The following is a 19,937-nucleotide window of genomic DNA, read 5'->3' on the forward strand; positions in this document are numbered from 1 at the left end:
GGACCTCCGGGGCCTCTCCGGCCTCCTGACCTCGGCTCTCCACATGGGACACGGAGCCCCAGCCGGCTCCTCCTCTAAGGCCGCTGGTCCCTGCAGTGGGACCTGATTCCTCCGGGACGTCACCCCTTTTCCGGGGGAGGGGGGGTGCCTGACACTGTCTTTCTCCATGTGTGTCTCTCCCTACAAAGCCAACGTTCCAGAAAGATCTCTGCTTTCTCTTGTATTCGCTCCCCAGGCCATCTGAGGGCCTGGGCCTCCATAAATCCAGCAACCGATTTTCAGGCCTCACCTTGGCCCCCCACCCCCAGACCCCTCCTCCTCGGGCTTTTCAGGGCACCCTTGCCTGAGCCCCCAGGCTTCTTGGATTGGGAGGGCTGGCAAGCCAGTCTCAGGGTCGTCCCCTGGACCCTGCTCCAGCTCTCGGGCCACTAGTTCTGTGACAACCCCACCCTCCTCCCATCTCCAAAGCAGGCACTCATCCAAAATACTGTCTGCCTGTGTCCCTTCACTGCTCCACAACCTCCCATGGCTCCCTGGCACCCTCCCCTTCACACCCCATCTTGTCCAGAATTGCAGCCTTGCCCTCATCCCCCATTCTGATCACTTTCCTTAGAAGAGCAACCCCTTGTAGCCCCCTTCCCTGTCCTGCTGGAGTTTTCTCTCTAGACCTCTAGCCACCTGACACTGTATTTTACGTTATAGCCGCCTGTCATCTCCCAACTAGGATGTCAGCTCCAAGATCTGTGTCTGTCTTGTTCACTGGTATACAATTAGTGCTCAATAAATGTTTATTCAAACCTCAAACCCAGCTAAAGTGCCCCTAGGCCATGCCCTGCTCAGGGTCCAAGGAGCCACCTAAAGTTGCCTTCACCTTTTGGGACCTCTGCTTCCCCAGCTCCGTTGACATGTGAGTCTAAGGGCCCTTTTCTGCCCCCTCTGGTAAAACCAGGAACAGCAGACACTCACTGCGCCCTCACTGCGCGCCCCGACCACTGTGCGGCGCCCTCTCCTTTAATCACCTCACTGAGTCCCAGTGAGAGCCCAGGGGGTAGGCAGGTCCTGGTGTCCATGTTTTACAGCCAGGAAAACAGACCCAGAGGTTGGGAGGCCCTTGCTGCTGTCCTATTGCAAGGGGAGGAGGACCCAGGTCCACAGTGTCCCCTCAACACCGGCCCCTCCCCAGTCCTCCGCCTGCCTGGCCCTCCTCCCTCAGCGGCTCAGGGCAGCCAGATGGAAGGGGCCACCTCAATTAATCACCTTGTGCTAATCCTCCCCCCACCCTCAGCGCTGGCTGGGCCGGCGGATACCTGGGCTGAAGAGGGGCTCCTAGGGGTGGTGCATGCTGAGCAGGTGAGCAAGGCAGGCGTGGGGGGAGCTGGGGGTGCAGGGAGCCCACTACAGCGCTGGCTGGGCCGGCCACTGGGCCTGTGGATACCTGGGCTGAAGAGGGGCTGCAGGGGTGGTGCGTGCTGAGCAGGTGAGCAAGACAGGCGTGGGGGGAGCTGGGGGTGCAGGGAGCCCACTAGGCAGAGGACTTGGGGGTGAGGAAGCACTAGGAGCAGTGTCCAGCCTGCTTCCCTGGGGGTCTAGACACAGAGGGAGACAAACAGAAAGATGAAGACAGAGCGAGAGGAAGTCAGGGAGAGTTCCAAGGGAAAGAGGAAATGGAGGTGGGGGACAGACAAAAGTCAGAGGAAGTACAGACAGAGGGAGAAAATGAGGTCATCTGAAACCGAGAGAGAGACTGAGGGAGGCAGAATGGATTCAGGACATCATACTCCACACCCAGCAGGTACTGGGGGTCCCCTAGAGCGAGAGGAAGTCAGGGAGAGCTCCAAGGGAAAGAGGAAATGGAGGTGCGGGACAGACAAAAGTCAGAGGAAGTGCAGACAGAGGGAGAAAATGAGGTCATCTGAAAGCGATAGAGACTGAGGGAGGCAGAATGGATTCAGGACATTGTGAGGGAAGAGCCCCTTCACATCATACTCCACACCCAGCAGGTACTGGGGGTCCCCTGCCCTCCCAGCTGGCAGTCCCTCCTGCGGCCTCACCACCATCTGTCCTGCTGTACCACCAGGAGGAGGCGAGGAGGAGCCATGTTCCCGAGCCCTGGTGAGGGGCCTGCGGCTGAGGGTGGGGGGCCGGCCCCCTGTGAGGAGGCCCCCAAGAAGCAGCACCGGAGGAACCGCACCACCTTCACCACGTACCAGCTGCACCAGCTGGAGCGGGCGTTCGAGGCCTCCCACTACCCGGACATTTACAGCCGCGAGGAGCTGGCAGCCAAGGTGCACCTACCGGAGGTGCGGGTGCAGGTGAGGGCACCCCTCAATGACCCAGGGAGGGAGCCAGAGCCGATAGGGACCCTCCCAGTGCACAGGTAAAGAGAGCTGGGAATGCCGCCCGGAGGAGGGGATTTGGGCCTGGGGCTATGACATCTGAGTAGGAGTTTGCCAGCTAGAAAGGAGAAAGGGCATCTCTCTAGGCATCCAAACAGCAAGCGCAAGGATGTGCAGGGTAAGTTAGAAGTTTTCCCGTTGAGCGGGGGAGATGGGTGGAAGGCGAGCCGGAAAACGAAGCTGAGGAAGAGCTTGTGAGCCAAGCTTGCACTTCCTGATCGAAGGCCAGCAAAGACCGGAGGGGCCTGGTTAAAGAGAACGGGGAGGAGGAATGAGAGTCAGAAAAGACTTAGGTGATGTGATGGGGCCGTGAGGCGCCAGGGCCTCTTCTCTCCAGAGAGCCCTGAAGCAGAATAAAAAACATGGCACTGCAGCAGGTAGGGAGTCAGGTCCGACAGCAGGCAGAACCTGCGAGGCTCGGAGGCCGGGAGGGACGCCTCGGAGAAGGGAAGAGCCGACGGGCCCTCCCCACTGCTCTGGGCTGGAATCACCCTCTTGCTGCTTCCAGGTGTGGTTCCAGAACCGTCGGGCCAAGTGGCGGCGCCAGGAGCGTCTGGAGTCCGGCTCTGGGGCTGTGGCAGCCTCAAGGCTCCCTGAGGCCCCAGCACTGCCCTTTGCCCACCCTCCGACCATTCCACTGCCTCTGGAGCCCTGGCTGGGCCCCGGGCCCCCTACCAGGCCAGGTCTCACTCACCTCCTGGGCCCAGCCCCAGGGCTGCAGGCATCCTTCGGGCCTCACGCCTTTGGTCCAGCCTTCATGGAAGGCTTCCCTCTGGAGGAGGCATCCATTCGGTTTCTGGCCAAGGAGCACGCACAGGCTCTGGACAGGGCCTGGCCATCGGCTTGAGCCTGGTGCCGACCAGTCTCCCTCTTCGGCCAGTCCCGAGGGCCTGGGGTGACAGATCTCGGCCAAGGTCATGGAGCAACCCACCAGCAGGCCGGTCTATCAATGAGGAAGGAGACTGCCCATCCCCACCCTCTGTCTGTGGCCACCATGCCAGGTCCCCACTCCACCGAACCCTGCCTTTCCGGGAGACTGGATAGGAGGTGGCCATAGGACTTTCAGGCCAGGGAGGCGAGGCGGGTTCTGGGTGGCCTCGAGGGCGTCTCTGCCCCTCCTTGGGCCTCAGCGCCCCGTCTGTCTAAGGGAGGTGTGCGGGTGGGTGGATTCGGAGGCTCTGGGAGTGTAAGGCTGGAATCGGGAGCCACCAGGACCTTAATTCTTCGAGTCAATGAGTCTAAATCCCTGCTAATCTTTCACCAGCAGAGCCACCCAGCTCTCAGGGCCTCCCTCTCCGAGAAATTACTAACAGCAGAGCAGCTCATGTCCAGCTGCTTCCTTTCATGGTGTGCTTCTGGCCGGAGCCCATCAAGTGAGGGTCAGCCCCATTTTACAGGGGGGTAACTGCGATGGGAAGCCAGTTCCCTGAGGCCACAAAGCCCAGAGGGACTCACGCATTGCCTGACTCCACTGCCCCCGGCATCACTGGGTCCCTGCTGGCTTTGGAAGCAATTGGACCCAGGCCGGGCCTAAGAGGGGACTAGGCTGAGGCTAGGCAAATATTGTCCATCCTTATCCTTGTTCCCTCCATGATTCAGAGTGTGGCTTATGTCCCCATTGACCAGCGACCCTGTTACATCTCCCAGCCCAGCGAGGGTGGGATGGGGCACTGGTGGGCCAGCATTTGTTCTGTCAACTCACTTCACTAATTCATCCATCCATTCATCCAGTAAGCAATAGGGCCCTCGGTTTGGCTCCGTGGATAGAGCATTGGCCCGAGGACTGAAGGGTCCCGGGTTTGATTCTGGTCAAGGGCATGTACCTTGGTTGTAGGCTTGATCCCTGGCCCCGGGCAGGGCCTGTTTGGGAGGCAACCAAGCGATGTGTCTCCTCACCTCGATGTTTCTCTCTCTGTCTTTCCCCCATCCTTCCACTCTCTCTAAAAATCAATGGAAAAATATCTTCAAAAAATATCCTAGGGTGAGGATTAACGACAACAGCAACAACAAAAATCCAGTAAGCGATAGGGACACAACACTAAACAGAACAGATAAAAATTCCTGTCCTAATGAGCCACTCCAGTGGGAGAGACAAGATGCACAATTAAAAAATAAATAAAACATGAAACGCCAGCTGGTGGTAAATGCTAGGGAGAACAACACCGGGAAGGGCAAACGGAGTGGCAGGTGCTGCAGTTTAATGTGGTGGTGAGAGGGCTCATGGAGGTGAACTCAAAGCACAGACCTGGAGGAGGTGAAGGAGGGAGCCATGGGGACACCTGGGGGAGAGCGTCCCAGGCAACAGACACAGCAAGTGCAAAGGCACTGGGGCAGAACCCAGAGGGGTATTGGAAGAGCATCGAGGAGCCTCTGTGCCACATGGAGCAGAGTGAGAGTGAGAGGGAGGTGAGGGCAGGGAGGCGATGGGGGCAGGGCAGGCAGGGCCTATGGTAGTTACAGCTTTGATTTTTATCCTAAGAGTGAGTCATGGGAGGGTTGGGATGGGCCGAATGCCCAGGGCGGGCCACCTGGGAGGGTAGGTTTTCAATAATCCCCTTGGCAAAGTCCTCCCAAGCTGATAAAGGCTCCTTTTCCTGGGACCAGGCAGAATTAGCTGTGGGGACCCCACCCTTCCCAGCCAGCATGTGGACCCAGAGGCTGAGGGTGGTGCCAACCCTCCAACCCCATCCTTGAAGGAGAGGTTGAGGCCACAGCAGGAAGGGTGGGACCTTACAGGTACTGCTTAGTGGATTCCTGCCCCCAGCCTCCTCCAATCCGGTGGGCACTGGCCTCATCCCCTGGACCCTGTCTTACAGACCCAGCCCTCACAGCCAGGCAGGGCAGGAGTTAGGGCCACCCAGAGCTGAGGTTCTCACTGGGGCTGTGGATCATGTTCACGTACCCCACGTACACTCCAGGATGGTTGGTAGGCCTGTGTCCCTGGGCTCACGTGAGTGGCCAATGAAGATGACCCCTGTGACCTTGGCAGGAAGGAAAGGGAAGGCCCTTCCATCTGGCGAGGCTCGCTGAACTGGGTAGGAGGGTGTCAGTCAGGAGCCCTGGAGCCACTCCTGCCCTAGAGAACTACTTACTGGGGGTCAAATGGACACAGATGGAGAAGAGAGCCACACAGCTGAGTAAGGAAGCATCTGGATCCAACCATGCCTGAAGCGAGCCCTACCCCTGGGCAGTTCAGTTCCCGAAGCTGGAAAATTCTGTTCTGCTTCACACAGCTTGAGTCAGGTTTGAATCCCTTGCAACCAAGAGAAGTTTTGGTAGAAAAACCTCCCACTTGTGGGATTGAGGCCTCCTGGGCAGTGCTAGAATTCCAGGAATCAGGCTAAGAAGCCCAGTGAAGCCTGGAGGCGAAGATGGACCCACAGAAGCCCAGCCAATGACTAGGAACCACTGTGTCTGAGGAGGTGCCGACCTCCCTGCCACACGCTCCACTTCCCAATGGCCCAAAATCAGACGACACGGAGTAGCATCCAGGACCTGCCAATGACAACCCCCCAAAGAGGTCTTTATTGGTCCCCACGACCATGACCCATCTCGCTCCACTTCCCAATGGCCCAACATCAGACGACACTGAGTAGCATCCAGGACCTGCAATGACAACCCCCCAAGAGGTCTTTATTGGTCCCCACGACCATGACCCATCTTCACTGTGGAGGCCACAAAGAACACAGGTAAGAAAAAGTCTGTTTTCTCCAGGAAAAGTCTTTCATGGGGCAGGATGGGGAGGTGTTGTGCCCCTCTGGGGTCCTCCTCTGGGGCCTGGCGAGGTCCTTGGTGAGTCAGGGTGCTTCAGTCCCTCCTCCACTAAAACTTTCGGTTCTTGCTCAGCCGGTTGTGGCGCCAGATATTGTGTTTCCGCAGCAGCCGCCAGTACTCCCAGGACTCAGGATCCAGCTCCTCCAGCTTCTTGGGGGGGCCCACATTCACCTGGAACAGCCTGATGGGGTACGGGCAGGAATCAGGGCTGCCCAACAGCCATCCACAACTCCTGGGCCCCAGGTACCTTGGGCAGAGGCAATGCTGAGGCACTGACAGGTCTGGGTCCCTGGGCTGTGATCTCAGGGTGGTCCCTCACCTTCCCTGAGCCAGGTTTCTGGCTGTGGAACAAGGGGGCACCTCCATCCCAATAGTGCTGATGTCTGAGGTGGGCACATGCCAAGTCTTCTCCTGCCTCCTGGCCACTGTCCATGCTGTGCACCTGTAATGCCTCCCCTCCCACTCAACCTTTCTGCACCGTCCCCAGCTTTAAGGATCAGCAACTGTCAATGGTTTCCATGCCCTGCTAATGCTCTTAAGGCCAAGAGCAAAACTGAAATCCCTGCAGCCCCCAGGACCTGCCAGGACTGAGTTCCATGACCTCCCTGCCCTATCTACCCCTGCTCTCCACCTTGTCCCTAAAAACCAGGTACAATACTGCCCCAGGGCCTTTGCACCCACTCAGGTCTTCACTCATGCATTGCCTCCCGAGGAAGTCCTCCCAAAAACCTCAGATCTGATCAGGCAGGCTCCTCCTCACCTGGTCACTGGTTTTCCCCACTCTCCAGCCTGGCCTACTCACCACTCGGGGTACTCGGCATCCGGCTTCAGGACCACATCCTGGCCCTCCTTGTAGATGTTAACACCCATGGCATGTGTGGTGAGCCGGACAGGGTCTGTGCACACCTCTGGGTCCTTCAGGACATCACTGACCACACCGCTTTTGCCGCCTTTGCCCCCCTTAAGGACTGGAGTGGGGAGGAGGTAAGAGTTCAGCCCGGTTCAGCCCAGCTCCACCCTCTGGAGGCCAGCTTTCCTTCCCTGCCCCCAGTCTCTCAGGGTGGCCCCAGGCCCTGGCTGGCCCCTGTCTTCAGCACTCAAATGATTTTAAGTTGGACATGGATACTGCAGTAAATAACACTGATGCTCAGAGTGACGAAGTCACTCCTTTTCAATCCTGTTTTGATTCTTTCTGTTTATCTCACAAAGCGCTGCTATGTCTCTTTAAGACCTAACATATATTTGGCAATTCCTTCTTTCAACAAAGATCAGGCATGGTGGTATCCAGCTAAAATTCAAATAACTTTGTTTTGGTTTTGCTTAAGTGGTCAATACTTGGACCCCTCGAATTTCTGGTGATGACGTGCAAAACGTCACACAGTCATCTAGGGGAAGAAACAGGATTGGGAAGCAAGTTCCTGACCTTACCCCCCCGCCCCCTCCCCAAGAAAACAAACCCACGCCTGCGCAGTGAAGCGCGTCTGCTCCACGTAAGTCACACCGCCGTCCCTGCTGCTCAGCTACAGGCTGGTGCCTGCTCAGAGTCCAAGTGAGCCCTACGTCCCTCAAACTGCGCCTGCGCGTAAAACCTAGTGGCAGGCCACTTCCCGCGGGTGCCTTGATTCTAAGAACCACCTCCCCAACCAGCGCCTGCGCAATGCAAATTACCCAATGTCCTCACTGTTCCCATTTTGGTCTCTCTTAACCCAGCTCACCTGGTTTCTTGGCATAATCCCGGACGAGGAGTCTTCCAGGAGCGGCGGGGCCCGGGAGCTCCCGAGGCCGCCAGCCAGCCCAGGTCCGCGTAGCCCCGAATAAGCGTCTGGCCGCCATGACGTACGCTGGCTGCCTGCACGTACACGTTTTTTGAGACGTCAGCAGCCACAGGGTGCTTGAGAGATAGAGGCTCCTAGAGATTCCTGGGAAATGTAGTATTTCAGCCTAAGACCTACGTTCTTTGATATATTAGTTACTGTATGAGGCGATTTTAAAGGGATGTTTCATTGACTTCTTGCCCTTCTTCGATTAATTATTTACTTTAAAGATCACACCTTATACATTCCTGATTCTATTCAATGCGCAAATACTCAAAGCCTAAAGGTCTATGAGATAGTAACAGGTTCATATTCCAGCCCAATTGTTAAATCCTTAACCGGCTTGATTTTGTTTAATCCTCACAATTACGAGATACTACCTCTCCTATTATTATTACCAATTTATAACTGAGGAAACTAAAAATTAAAAAAAAAATAAATATAATTGGGAAAACCAAGGTTCAGGGAGGTAACGTTAAGCCAAGATGTGTCATTCAGCCTCCCTACTGTGAGCCAAATGGGAAGTCTGTATACAATTGGGTCCCCACGCTACTTCCGTTGTCTCTAGGACCTCCTAGAGTCTAAAGAGACCATCTCTCATTCTCCGTTAGTATTTTCCAGTCTCATATCTTCCCATAGGCCATCCCTTGGAATAACGACCACAGTCGTAGGAAACCGATAGCGATTATTAATCCCATTTTGCAGTTAAGGAAACAGGCCCAGAGGCCAGCCCCGATTCCCACGCTACGTAAACGGAGGCTTGGGATTCGAACTTGCAGTTCTGATACCTGGCGCCCCCGCGCGGCGAGGTTGGCTGAGAGAACTACATTTCCCAGCAGGCTCCGCAAGGGAGCGCATGCCCAGTAGGCCGGGAGAGCTGGGCAGATCTGCCGGCGCCCTGACCAGGAAAGGTGAGCGACGCGCCGCTGGGGAGACCCTGGCGGCCTGGGATGTGGGGCCACTGTGGGTGAGGCCGCCTCGGTTTGCGAAGTGAGTGTCTTGGAGAGGCAAAGCGGGGTTTGGGACGGCGCCTGCGGCTACGGGTCTGAAGCCTTGAATCTTGGGTCTGCATAAGGATTGGGTTCTTAGCTTTAGACTCAGACCGGATCTGAGGTCCGGGTCGTAGTCTGCGGGTCCATCTTGAGCGTGGCATTGGAGGTTTGGAAATTAGGGTCGGCTTTCTGGTGTCTTGGGTCTCTAGTTTTAAGTCTGAGGTCCTGGGTCTAAGTCTTGGGTTGGGGTCTTGAGTCCAGGATCTCGGGGACCTGCACCTGTTGGGTCTGTATAGCCAGGGTGTGTCTCTAGCCTGGGTACCACGTCCCGGGGGAGAAAGACTTAGAAGAGTAAGGGCTGCGGTGAACAGGTTCCACGGTGGGGAGAAGTCAGGGTTGACACCCGGGATGTCACTGCCTTACAACTGCTCATTCTGCACCTCAGTTTCCTCATCTGTAAAATGGGGATCATAGCAGACCCTACATTGCAGGATCTGGTGGGATTAAATTATGTGTTATATATAAACAGCCCCCAGCTAACACCTAGCACCAAGTTGGTACCCAGGAAATCTCATCTTTGAATCTCTTTCAGATGCTGGCCTGAGCCTGGATCCAGGCCTTGAATTCCTGACAACTCCCCCACCCCCTCCAGGGCCTCTGGCCATGGACTTGGAGGAGCCCAGGGACACACATGCGCCCTCTCAGGACCACAGTCCTGACTGCCAGTGGGACCCTGTGCCAGGAGGCCCGTGCAGCCTGAGTCAGATGGAACTTGACGGGCCAAACATTCAGGAACTAGCACAGCAGTTGGAGGCTCTGCCGGGTGATCTGGTGGGCCTGTCCCCAGATGGACTCCCCTGCCCGCTGCACATTGCCACCGGTCATGGCCTGGCCTCCCAGGACGTGGCTGATGCCCATGGGCTCTTGTCTGCTGAGGCTGGCAGGGACGACCTGCTGAGCCTTTTGCACCTCGAGGAGTGCCCTCCTTCCCAGTCTTGTCCCAAGGAGCCTCCAGACCCTGCTCCTCACCTATTACAGCCCCCTGAGGACCCAGATGGGGATACTGGTTCCCCAGAATGGGCAGAGGGAGCCTGCGCTGAGCAGCATGGCCGCAGGAGCTCAAGCAGCTCCCCAGAACCCTGGCTGGAGACGGTCCCTCTGATTGCTCCGGAAGAGCGGCCTGCCAGCGCCCAGGTAGTGCTTGCCCCAACCCCCAGACCTTCTCTGCTGCCAGGAGCCAAGCCGGGGGACTCAGTCCTGCTCCTCTTTTATCTTCTTCTAGAGCCCCAAGACCGCGGCTTCATACCCTGCCTTCCAGGAGGGTGAGTGTCCCACCCACCCTGCCCCCAGGAACCTAGGGGTTTCAGAACAGCCTGAATCAGGCTCCTGAAATCTGACTCAGAGTTTGCCAGTAAGGAGTTGCTTCTAGAGAGGCTCTGAGAATGGTTTTAGGTTGATTCCTGAAGGCCTGAGAGAAGAGATACAGCTTTGGGAATGTTCTAGAACGAGTAGAAGACAGTACGGCAGGCTGGGGTATTTGTGACACTCTGTTCTAGAGCAGGGGTTGGCAGATTACTGTCTATGGACCAACTCTGGCCCACAGCCTGTTCTGGTATGTCTTGTGTGCTACGATGGCTTTTGTATTTGTAAATGCTTGGAAAACCCAAAAGAAGCGCAACATTTATTGACACATGAAAATAATAATGCAATTCATGTTTCTGTGTCCACAAATAAAGTTTTATTGGGGCACCATCATATCTATTCGTTTATATATTGTCTGTGGTGGCTTTTGTGTTGCAACAGAGACCACCTGTCCCACAAAATAAAAATAATTTACTGTTTGGCCCTTTGCAGGAAAGTTCGCTAATCCCTGCTCCAAAGGCATGGGAAGAACCAGTTTTGACCATCTGGAATATTCTAGAATTTTCCCCAAAACTATCTGAGGCGCTATGTCAAAAGCAAAGTCTATGGTTGTAAGAAGAGGAGATGGTTTAGACCTATAGTTCCAAGAAGGTTCTAGAGTTGTTGGTGGAGTTATAACTCACCTAGGGAGTTCCAGAACTGGGCATTGTGCCTGTGGTTCTAGGTCAAGGGAACCTGGGCTCCTGTGTGTTCTGGAATGATGAACAGAGCTGTATGGTTCTAGTCAGACTGGAAGTTCTAGAACCATAGAGCGAATAGAAAGGCTCTGTGGCTCTAGACCAGTAGGAGATATTCTAGAACTAAGCAGAGCTGTCCAATTCTAAAGGAGTCATCAGAAAGTTCTAGAGGGGTGCCATACAAAATAAACACAGTGTGAGCTATATATGACTTGAAGTTTTCTAGTTATGGCTCTGGCTGGGTAGCTCAGTTGGTTAGAGCAGTGGTTCTCAACCTGTGGGTCACGACCCCTTTGGCGGTCGAACGACCCTTTCACAGGGGTCGCCTAAGACCATCCTGCATATCAGATATTTACCTTACAATTCATAACAGTAGCAACATTACAGTTATGAAGTAGCAACGAAAATAATTTTATGGTTGGGTCACAACATGAGGAACTATATTTAAAGGGCCAGAAAGTTGAGAACCACTGGGTTAGAGCATCGTCCTGATACTACTTTTTGTTCATATTAGAGCTAAAATTCAGTGTGCGTTTTGTATTTAACAACACATCTCAATCCAGACCCGCCACATTTCAAGTGCATCATGCCCATATGTGCCTGGTGGCTATGATATTAGATGATACAGTTCTGGAACCCAGAGCAGAGTTGTCTGTCCTGATACTTTGCAAAGATTGTGGATTCAATCCCCAATCAGGGCACACATAAGAATCAACCAATGAATGCATAAATAAGTGGAACAGCAAAATCGTTGTTTCTCTCTCTTTTTCTCTCTCAAATCTATAAATTAAAAATACATATTTTTTCAAATTAAAAAAATAAACAGGTAAGGTTAATAACTCATTTTAATTAACCCAATGTATTTAAAATAACATTTTAACATATAATTAACATTTTACAATTATTTTACTTTTTGTTCATAGAGCTAAAATTCAGTGTGCATTTTGTATTTAACAACACATCTCAATCCAGACCCACCACATTTCAAGTGCATCATGCCCACATGTGCCTGGTGGCTGTGCTATTGGATGATACAGTTCTGGAACCCAGAGCAGAGTTGTCTGTTGTTCCAGAATGCTTAGATCATGAAGGACAACAGGCAGAGATATCTGTAGTTTAAGCTCACACACAGGAATGGGGTTTACTTCAATGGGGCCTATACCTGTGGTTCTAAAACAAAAAAAGCAATAGCTATTGGTTAGAACATTCTAGAACTGCTGGCAGAGTGGTTGTCTGGTTTTATGTTGCTCAGGGGATTCTAGAGCCATGGGGGCAAAGCTTTATGTGTTTCTGGGCTGGTTTGGGGGAATTCTAGAACCATGCCCAGAGTTGTTTGTTTCTGGATGTTCAAGTAATTCTCAGAATCCGTGAGTGCATCTGTGGTCATGAGTTATTGAGGGGATTCTAGAACCATAGGAAGAGCTACCTGATGCTGTGATGATTAAGAAATTCTGGAATCATGGAGTGGAAAAGTCTGATTCTGGAGTGATGTAGGTTTCTAGAACCCCTGACAGAATTCTGTGGTTTGAAACCTGTCAGGGAGTTCTAGGGACATAACTCAGAGCCATCTGGGGTTGTGGACAGCGTGAGTTTTAGATTTCTGAAGAGTTTTAGATTTCTCCCCGAGTGGGCTGTTCTATGACTGCGGAGTAGAGTTTTCCACCGTTCAGTACGGATAGGGGAGAATTCTAGACTAATGGGTAGAGCTAATTGCCACCAGATTGATTCAGGGGGAGATTCCAGAACCATTGAGTGAATTGACTACAGTTCTATAGTGTTGCCGGTTTTAGAAATGGGAGTGGGACCATCTGGTTCTAGTCTAATCATGGAATTCTAGAAACATAGTGTGGAGGTTTCTGTTAGCACTAGTGCTGGGGTTTTGTTGTTGTTTTTTATTGATTTGAGAAAGAGGAAGGGAGAGGGAGAGAGAGATAGACACATCAATGATGAGAATCATCTATCAGCTGCCTCCTGCACGCCCCCTACCGGGTATCAAGCCCACAACCCGGGTATATGCCCGAACCGGAAATGGAACCTTGACCTCCTGGGTCATAGGTTGACGCTAACCACTGAGCCACGATGGCCAGGCGACCAGTGCTGGTTTTGAATCTAGCTGTGCTGCTGGACTCACAAAAGCCCCTTCCTCTGCCTGGGAATCTTAGACGTGGACAGAGCTGGCTATAAAGTGCCGGACCACACGGTTCTAGATTTCCGAAGGCCAAGCTGCTGGGTGTGTCTCCCGCTGGTGGGATAGTTCTGGGAAAGTGGGCAGACCTGTGTGAGTCAGCAGTACCAAGTCATGAGAGCATAGATTTCTCTGTGCTTCCAGACTATTCAGACAGCCAGAACCCTGGACCAAACCCATGAGGGTGGACAAGCCTGGCCGGGGCTCGGGCTGACCTGCCTCCGCTGTTGCCCTCAGTATCAGGTCCCTGTGACCACGAAGACCTCTGTGATGGTGTCATATTTGGGGCCAAATACCTGGGCTCCACCCAGCTGGTGTCCGAGAGGAACCCGCCCCCCAGCACTCGAATGGCGCAGGCCCAGGAGGCCATGGACCGCGTCAAGGTGAAGCCAGGGGCGGGCAGGAGGGTGGGTGGGCAGGCAGGCTACAGACTAGGTCCTCCAAGGCCCGGGAGCCTGATGGGGCAGAGGCTGGGTCTCTGGGTTCCTCTACCTCCCTCCCCACCCCCACAGGCCCCTGATGGGGAGACCCAGCCCATGACGGAGGTGGACCTCTTCATCTCCACCAAGCGGATCAAGGTTCTGATGGCCGACTCCCAGGTACAGGGCTCAGGCCCCGTCTCTGGTGCCTGGGGGGCTCCCCGGAGGCCTCCGCAGCCTGCCCAGGCCTGATCTCCCCCACCTCCAGGAGGCCATGATGGACCACGCCCTGCAGACCATCTCCTACATCGCCGACATCGGCAGTGTGCTGGTGATCATGGCCCGCCGGCGGCTGGCCCGGCGCCCGGCATCCCAGGCCCATGGCCACCGGCTCTACAAGATGATCTGCCACGTTTTCCACTCGGATGATGTGAGCAGCTGGGCTCCGGTGTCCGGGTGCCCCCACCCCCCTGTAAAGCCCACTGGCCACGCTGTTACCCCACTGGCCTCGCTTGTCCTCCGTGCTGGCAGGTCTCTCCATCCCTCCAATAGGTCCCACAGATTCCCGTTTTTCCCGTAAGACTGTGAGGCTGGTGCCGAATCCTGAAACCTTCCCTGCCCCAGGCCTGTCTCCCGATTTCCTAAGACAGTGGCTATTTCCCAAAAATCCATGTAGGCTGTCTCCTGGGAATCTTGTCCCAGGTGGGTGGGTGGGTTGGACTCTGAAGATGTCAGGGGATTTGGGGGACCAGAAGGAGGGTGGGACACCCCCTGGGAGCTGCTGCCCCTCCTCCACAGGCCCAGCTCATTGCCCAGGCCATCGGCCAGGCCTTCGCGGTGGCCTACAGCCAGTTTCTGCGGGAAAGCGGCATTGACCCCAGCCAGGTGGGCACCCAGCCAAGCCAGGGGGCCACGGGCTCCGGCTACCTCCACAATGGGGACCTCGACCACTTCTCCAACAGCGAGAACTGCAAGGAGGTGAGCGAGCGGGTGGGCCACCCCCTTCCTGGCCCCCACCGAGCGGCCCTCATGTCCGTCCCGCCCGTGTCCTCTCCTAGGTGGTCATCGAGAAGCGCCAGGGTGAGGGCTTGGGCGTGGCCCTGGTGGAGTCAGGCTGGGGATCCTTGCTGCCCACGGCCGTCATTGCCAACCTGCTGCATGGGGGTCCTGCCGAGCGCTCGGGGTCCCTCAGCATCGGGGACCGTCTGACTGCCATCAACGGGACCAGTCTAGTGGGGCTGCCACTGGCCAGTGTCCAAGCTGCCATACGCGTGAGTCCTGGGGGGCAGGGGCCAGAGGGGCTGGCTTAAGGGCCCCAGGCGGCAGGCCTGCCTCCCCATGGATCTGGGAAGGGTACAGAGGTACCTGCTCTGGACAGGTCCCTGGGACCCAGCCCAGAAGGGACATGGTAGAATCCGACCAGCTCCTGTGAGCTTAGGGAAACGGGCTGGGAGAGGGGAAGTCACCCTCCAGGGCGACCTCCCCGGTGCAGGAGCAGGATCGGGGTGCAGGCGGCTAGTGGCAACGCCAGCAGCGTTTCCTGTCGGCCATGAGGCGGCAAGTGTGTTCTTGAGTCGAACCTTGTTGCCCAAGTAGGGAAAGCGAGGTTCAGGAATGAGGAGGGACCCGCCAGGTCAGAAGAGGGGGTCTGACAGTCCACGCAGCATGACACTAAGTGCTTGTAACCCTGCCTGATAGACACTTTAGAACTTGCTTTTGACCAGGAGGACACTGAGGCCCAGGGCGTCAGAGAGGTGAGAGGGCACTAAGCGCTTGTAACCCTGCCTGATAGACACTTTAGAACTTGACCACGAGGACACTGAGGCCCAGGGCGTCAGAGAGGTGAGAGGTCACACGGCTCCGACCCCGAGGCCATCCGGCTCCCATCTGTGTTCTTAACTGCTTCTTGAGGGGTCTTCTAGAATCTAGAGCAGTGATGGCGAACCTTTTGAGCTCGGCGTGTCAGCATTTTGAAAAACCCTAACTTAACTCTGGTGCCGTGTCACATAGAGAAATTTTTTGATATTTGCAACCATAGTAAAACAAAGACTTATATTTTTGATATTTATTTTATATATTTAAATGCCATTTAACAAAGAAAAATCAACCAAAAAAATGAGTTCGCGTGTCACCTCTGACACGCGTGTCATAGGTTCGCCATCACTGATCTAGAGCCTTGACTCCAAATCTCCATTTTCCGGGTGGATAAACTGAGGCCCAGAGGAGGCTGCCACTTGCCAAGAGGTCCAGCAGCCCCCCCGGAAGCCCAGCTAGGCCAACAGCCCCTGTCCTGCACAGGAGGTCAAGTCGCAGACGTTGGTGACCCTCAGCATCGTCCACTGTCCGCCAGTCACCACGGCCATCATTCACCGGCCCCACGCCCGCGAGCAGCTGGGATTCTGCGTGGAGGACGGCATTGTGAGGCCCCAGCCCGGAGCACTGTGTTGGGGGTGGGCAGCCCCAAGCCTGGCCCCCTGAGCATCGTGGCCCCTTCCTGTCCCGTCAGATCTGCAGTCTCCTCCGGGGTGGCATCGCTGAGCGTGGGGGCGTTCGCGTGGGACACCGAATCATCGAGATCAACGGACACAGTGTGGTGGCCACACCACATGCCCGTGTCATTGAACTGCTCACCGAGGCCCACACGGAGGTGCGTGGGCAGTGGGTGGGACTGGGGGTGCCTTCCCACCAACCCAGGCCCACCCCAACCCCCCGCCTCCTCTCCCATCCCCCAGGTCCACATCAAGACCATGCCAGCCACCACCTATCGCCTGCTCACAGGCCAGGAGCAGCCTGTATACTTGTGACCAGCCACCACCCCCACCACCGTGCCTTAGCCCCGCTGGCCCTGGGACTCCAGTCAGCGGCGCCTCCTTGGCTAGCTGGGGCCGCAGAGGATTCTTGGCTCTATATTATTTTCTGATGTAAAAAAAAAAATTAAAAGCTTATGAAATGGATCAGGTCTCGGATCAGGGTGTGTGGGGTTAAGAGCGGAAAGACAGGACTTAACTCTGGCTCCGTGTCCTTCCTGGAAGCCACTAGAAGCCAGTGCTGTGAAAATATTTATTAAAGACCAGGTGGAAGGAGCAGGGTTTGCGGTTCTGTATGGGAAACTGAGTCCGAGCTGGGAGGAAGAGGGATGGTGGCCCGCTGCCACCTGGGAGGGGCTCATATGTCAGTGGCTGGGCCCCAGTCGTAGCCATCTTCGTCGGAGGACTCCACGTGTCGGGCTTGTGTAAACTTTTTCCTCACAGCTTCGCGCGCATATGTCCTGGGGGTCAAGAAATAGAACAGAGGCTGCGAATGAGGAGGCTGTGGACTTACCTACCGTTAACTGAGGCTGACTGTACTGGGCACACTGGGTGTGGACAGAGATGAGCAAGGCTGGGCATTTGGGTTGGGTTACTAATGAGCTCCTTCATAGCCGTCAAAGCCCCAGCTCCCCTGTCCCTCCTTCAGGAAGCCTTCCCGGTCTTCCCAGAGAGAGGATTCCGACTCCCATGGCTCTGACTGCGTGGAGCTTAGAGTGGCTCTAACTCTATCTTGCTACCAGGATAGGAGCGCCACCAAGGCATAGCCTGGTTCTAGGTCTCCTTCACCACCATCCAAACCCTGAGTCCCAGAGGAAGGGTTGAGGGGCCCCAGTCTGGAGTACAGAGGCTCTTACCGAATGCTTTCCTGTCGCCACTGACCCTGTGGGTGGCAGCTGTCCACCTTGGAGAGGGAGAAAACAGGTTAACCCCCCAAAAGTAGGATACATTGGGATAACCATCCCCATCCCACTTCCCCACCTTTGCCCAGGCAATGCTACCCGCAAGCTTTCTTCTTGCCCCCACCACAAGTCTACAACTCATCCCCAATTTTATTATTTGTTATTTTTTATATTTTCTTTATTGATTTCAGAAAGGAAGGGAGAGGGAGAGAGATAGAGACATCAATGATGAGAGAGAATCATCAATCGGCTGCCTCCTGTATGCTCCCTAATGGGTATCAAGCCGGCAACCCAGGCATGTGCCCTGACCAGGAATCGAACCGTGACCTGGTTCATAGGTTGATCCTCAACCACCAAGCCACACTGGCCAGGCTCATCCCCAGTTTTAAATGAAAAAATAGGCTGGGACAGGGGAAGGCCTTGGCTCTCACTAGCCTGCTAGCAAAGGGGGAATTGGGTTTCCCATCTGTAAAATGCTTCAGAGGACTACTGTCAGGAGTTTCTAAATGAGTTCGCACATGTGAAGTGCTTAGGATAGTGCCTGCCCCTGAGTAGGCTGCATGGTCAGTTGAGCAGGTTGGGCACTGCACAGCCCCAGGGAGTCCAACCAGACATCATAGATTTGTACATCTTTCCATTTCCCTAGAGAGGGTCTGGAGGAAGGGGTATCTGTGTCAAATTCACAGGCACTACAGGTGCTGAGGCAGCCCCACGTAGAATAAGAACTAAATAAATACATGTTATTGTTCAATATCCAGCTGTGAACAGGGCTTGGGCTAAGTGTGCTGAGTTTAAACAACCACCCTTGATGTCAAGACTTGTAGCACCTACCCTGTATCCCAGATAAGGAAACTTCATGCACCGAGATTAAAATATTTGCTATAAGTGATCCAGCAGTTCATAAGCATAGGTCTGGGTCCCAGATATTGATCTGATCAGAGAAGCTTCTGTTTGTTTACATCATGGCAGAAAATAGGTTTCCCCTGTGTCTGCACCATCCCCAGACCCTTGCCGGGGCCACCCCCACATCCTGCTCACCTGGGCCCCTTGGTGGCCTGAGGATCTCCCATGATCCCGCAGGCTCTCAGGTTTTTCCACGAGCACAGGCTCCGAGGACCGGCCCAGGGCTGGTGCTGGGGGCCCCTCGTCCACGTCTGTGTGGGGCCCACCCTCACCGTCCGTGTAGCCCTCGCCGTCCGTGTAGCCCTCGCCATCTGTCTCGTAGTCGCTGTTGACCCGGCTGTCACAGCTCAGATCCGCGGAGCTGTCATTCAGGCCGCGGTGAGGGAGGTCCAGGTTGTCCTCCAGGGAGCTGTCCAGCTGTGGGTGGGTGTGGTCTGGCTGAGCCCAAACCCCCAGCCCAGGCCCTCCTGGATCTCAGACCAAACCCAGACCCAGGACACCATCTTCCAACTCCAGTCTCAAACCAGGTGAGACCCTTGCCCCTCAAGTTGAGGCTTAACCCTTGACCCCTGGGTGAGTTCTGACCATTGACCCTTTGCCTGAGCCCCCAAATTTGAGCCCCAGCCCCTGAATCCACCCCCAGTCCCCACATTGAGTCTCCCAATCCCATCTGACCTCAGGGACCAGATCCAGACCCTGATCTCAGGTCAAATCTTGGCCTTGGCTATGCCCCTGAGCCCTCACCGACCCCTACACCCAAACAGGGGCTCCACACCCTGGCCGGGTACCTGGTCCTCGGCTGTCCAGATGGGCCGCATCTGCTGCTCCCGGATAATGGCCTTGAGCTCCTGGTACCAGCCGTCGCTTGTGCCTTGCAGGTGAATGGTGGCTGCGGGGAGGGGGCGTCAGTGCGGCCGAGACTCAGGCCAGACCCCCAGCCTCCCCCCGCTCCCGATCCCTTCCTACCTGTGAAGAGGTGGTCGCTGTGCTTCCACAGCTTCTGGGCTTGAGCGTAGAGGCGGCGGGTGCTGCGGCGGGAGGCCGGCGCCAACCACTGGCGCAGAGCCTTGAGGGCCGAGCGGCTCTCGGGGGCGCAGAAGACCACGATGGGGTAGTACTGCACGTAGTTGAGGCGCTCCACGGCCGAGGGTGTCACGTCTAGGAGCGCGTGCTTGTCCTGCGCAGGGCCCATGGTGGGGGCAGTGGGAGAGGATGAGAGCGGAGAGAGAAACACACCCAGAAGCAGGTGTCAGAATGTCCTTTCCGTGTGTGTGTGTGTGTGTGTGTGTGTGTACACGTGCGCGCGCCCAAACCCAGGAGGATTTTCTTCCATTTTTAAGGCTGAATAATATTCCATTGTGTAGGTGAACCACATTGTGTTTATCCACTCATCTGTCCATGGACACTTGGGTGTTTTCACCTCTTGGCTATTGTGAACAACGTTGCTATGAACCTTTATGTTCAAGTTAGTTGCAGCTTTTAGTTCTTTTCATGCATCACAAAAAAATTTTAATGTCCTTTCAACCATTTAAAATTGTAATTACCATTCTTAGCAGGCTGTGTAACATTTGAAATAGGGCTCATCTAAACCAAGATGTGCTGTAAAAACACACACCAGATCTCAAAGATTTAGTACACATATATAT

The 19,937-nt window shown here is 55.1% G+C and overlaps 4 protein-coding genes across 7 annotated transcripts in view; 2 read left to right on the top strand and 2 right to left on the bottom strand.

The window, feature by feature from the left end:
- Positions 1 to 1,313: 1,313 nt before the first annotated feature.
- RAX2 (retina and anterior neural fold homeobox 2) lies at positions 1,314 to 4,169 on the top strand. Of its 3 annotated transcripts, none has more exons than XM_014533513.1 (3): positions 1,314 to 1,350; positions 2,078 to 2,312; positions 2,905 to 4,169. In XM_014533513.1, exons 1-3 carry the CDS (start codon positions 1,340 to 1,342, stop codon positions 3,241 to 3,243), a joined length of 585 nt encoding a protein of 194 aa, XP_014388999.1. In that variant the 5' UTR covers positions 1,314 to 1,339; the 3' UTR covers positions 3,244 to 4,169. The 3 variants fall into 3 exon arrangements, with proteins under 3 accessions (XP_014388999.1, XP_014389017.1, XP_005858858.2); XM_014533531.1 differs by lacking the exon at positions 1,314 to 1,350 and adding an exon at positions 1,412 to 1,477; XM_005858796.2 differs by lacking the exon at positions 1,314 to 1,350 and adding an exon at positions 1,452 to 1,477 and having other exon boundaries at positions 1,998 to 2,312.
- Positions 4,170 to 6,012: 1,843 nt separating this feature from the next.
- On the bottom strand, positions 6,013 to 8,037 carry MRPL54 (mitochondrial ribosomal protein L54). Its single transcript, XM_005858798.2, has 3 exons — positions 7,886 to 8,037; positions 6,973 to 7,138; positions 6,013 to 6,351 (listed from the first exon to the last, which is right to left on the bottom strand). Exons 1-3 carry the CDS (start codon positions 8,001 to 8,003, stop codon positions 6,219 to 6,221), a joined length of 417 nt encoding a protein of 138 aa, XP_005858860.1. The 5' UTR covers positions 8,004 to 8,037; the 3' UTR covers positions 6,013 to 6,218.
- Positions 8,038 to 8,807: 770 nt separating this feature from the next.
- Positions 8,808 to 16,633, top strand: APBA3 (amyloid beta (A4) precursor protein-binding, family A, member 3). Of its 2 annotated transcripts, none has more exons than XM_005858799.2 (11): positions 8,808 to 8,895; positions 9,569 to 10,170; positions 10,259 to 10,298; positions 13,498 to 13,643; positions 13,773 to 13,859; positions 13,948 to 14,109; positions 14,478 to 14,657; positions 14,738 to 14,950; positions 15,978 to 16,097; positions 16,186 to 16,326; positions 16,412 to 16,633. In XM_005858799.2, the coding sequence occupies exons 1-11, from the start codon at positions 8,841 to 8,843 to the stop codon at positions 16,481 to 16,483; spliced, it is 1,818 nt and encodes a 605-aa protein (XP_005858861.1). In that variant the 5' UTR covers positions 8,808 to 8,840; the 3' UTR covers positions 16,484 to 16,633. The 2 variants fall into 2 exon arrangements, with proteins under 2 accessions (XP_005858861.1, XP_014389032.1); XM_014533546.1 differs by having other exon boundaries at positions 8,850 to 8,974.
- A 48-nt stretch (positions 16,634 to 16,681) lies between these two features.
- The window catches only part of TJP3 (tight junction protein 3), a 23,523-nt gene continuing 20,267 nt past the window's right edge, over positions 16,682 to 19,937 (bottom strand). The window contains exons 16-20 of the mRNA XM_014533689.1: positions 19,258 to 19,521; positions 19,080 to 19,180; positions 18,427 to 18,708; positions 17,344 to 17,390; positions 16,682 to 16,947 (exon numbers count right to left, since the gene is read on the bottom strand). Of these exons, the coding sequence (XP_014389175.1) occupies positions 16,845 to 16,947; positions 17,344 to 17,390; positions 18,427 to 18,708; positions 19,080 to 19,180; positions 19,258 to 19,521 (797 nt within the window). The 3' untranslated portion in view covers positions 16,682 to 16,844. The remainder of the gene's footprint in view (positions 16,948 to 17,343; positions 17,391 to 18,426; positions 18,709 to 19,079; positions 19,181 to 19,257; positions 19,522 to 19,937) is intronic.

Source organism: Myotis brandtii, unplaced genomic scaffold, assembly GCF_000412655.1.
Source record: "Myotis brandtii unplaced genomic scaffold, ASM41265v1 scaffold122, whole genome shotgun sequence".
Taxonomy (NCBI): domain Eukaryota; kingdom Metazoa; phylum Chordata; class Mammalia; order Chiroptera; family Vespertilionidae; genus Myotis; species Myotis brandtii.